This window comes from Loa loa, assembly GCF_000183805.2.
Source record: "Loa loa unplaced genomic scaffold supercont3.200, whole genome shotgun sequence".
Lineage (NCBI taxonomy): Eukaryota > Metazoa > Nematoda > Chromadorea > Rhabditida > Onchocercidae > Loa > Loa loa.
This window is the reverse complement of record NW_018108380.1, coordinates 15,248-16,789: the sequence shown is the minus strand read 5'-3', so window position 1 is coordinate 16,789 and position 1,542 is coordinate 15,248. Positions and strand designations below refer to the sequence as shown.

Genomic DNA, 1,542 nt, shown 5'->3' with positions numbered 1-1,542 from the left:
AATAATAACAATAATAATAATAATAATAAATAACAATAATAATAGTGATAATATTATCAAACAATGAATATCCATTTATTTTTTGTCAGATAAAATTTTACAAAATATTAAAATAATCTATCAAAAATTATTGATGAAGGAAAAAGAAACGAAAAAGAGGAAAACTATCCTTTTGTGTATTTTATCCTTAGATCAACTTTTTATTATACAATTCATATCTATCTCTATGCGCAATTGTCCCAAAACATAAATCAAAATTTTTGTATTGCGTAATTGTCGCAACCTTTTAGCAAACAGCTTATTCACTTCTTCATCTGATATCATCTCTTTTTCACCTATCATATGATTAGGTTGAAGTTAGAAGCGGAAATGGTAAGAAAGGAAAAAGAAGGAAAATGTGATATTATCTCTGAGAGACAAATTTACCTTAATGAAACATGTAATAATTGTTCATTATCTTGATCAATGAAATATTTGGTACGGTTAAAATATTATTAATTAATTTATGATATTTATCCTCATTACTATTGCATATTTTTCAATGATATATAAGCAAAATTTTAATTTAATCGACAAATGTAAAAAAAGAAATGAAATGAATGAATTAAATTAAAATTAATCTTTTGCATATTAAAATTTAATATTACAAATATCATCTTTGCTATAAATGAGAAAGAGAATATTTTAATTTAATTATAAAAAAAAGAAAAGAGGTATTATGTAAGTAATCATTGAATTAGATAGTGTAAATTTCCTGCATTCAATTAATTAATTTATCTATTTATAATAAAATCTCTAAACTAAAAAAAAAAGTATAACAGAGACTTCCAAAATTTACGCAAATTATTTTGGTGAATTTTATATTTGAATTTTATAATTTTTATAATTTGTATAATTTTATAGTGTATTAATAAAATGAAATTATAGTGATGAAATAATTATAACAATAAAATAAAATTTTATAATTTTTACGAATTTCATAGTTTTATATTTGATCAAAGAAACTTTCTCGCAAATATTAATACCATTTCATTTATTGTCTCGCTCATATTATCGTCTTTTTTCTCAAATCTTTTCAAAACAATTTTTAAAAATTAAAATTTAAACTATTAATTAGCAAATTACATATAAATGAATAATGCATATAAATATAAGTTTATTGAAAAAATTACTAATCGAATTGTTTTCTTAAAAACAAAAACAAATCAAACATGCATTATCATTTGTATCCCAAATTTCTTATCATATGAAAAAACAGAAACTAACCGATTTTGAAACCATATTTTAATTTGTCGTTCGGTAAGTTGTAATTGAGATGAAAGTTGTGATTTTCGTTCCGAATTGATAAATTGTGAGGTACGAAATTCTTTCTCCAATTCCAATCGTTGATAATCAGTGTATACCATACGATACTTTTCACTTGTTCGTACCCTTACATCTATAATTTTGTTTAAAAAAAAAAAAAAAAAAAAAACTTTTAACATATCATAAATTAAGAAAGAATAAAAGAAAAACAAGGAAAAAAAATGGATAATTTAAATC

At 21.1% G+C, this 1,542-nt stretch overlaps 1 protein-coding gene across 1 annotated transcript; it reads right to left on the bottom strand.

Annotated features, from left to right (window-relative positions):
- Positions 1–1,205: 1,205 nt before the first annotated feature.
- On the bottom strand, positions 1,206–1,484 carry LOAG_15485 (hypothetical protein; the record flags this gene model as incomplete). The annotated part of the gene is made up of 1 exon (XM_003150975.2): positions 1,206–1,484. The coding sequence occupies one exon, from the start codon at positions 1,482–1,484 to the stop codon at positions 1,206–1,208; it is 279 nt and encodes a 92-aa protein (XP_003151023.1).
- Between the last annotated feature and the right edge of the window lie 58 nt (positions 1,485–1,542).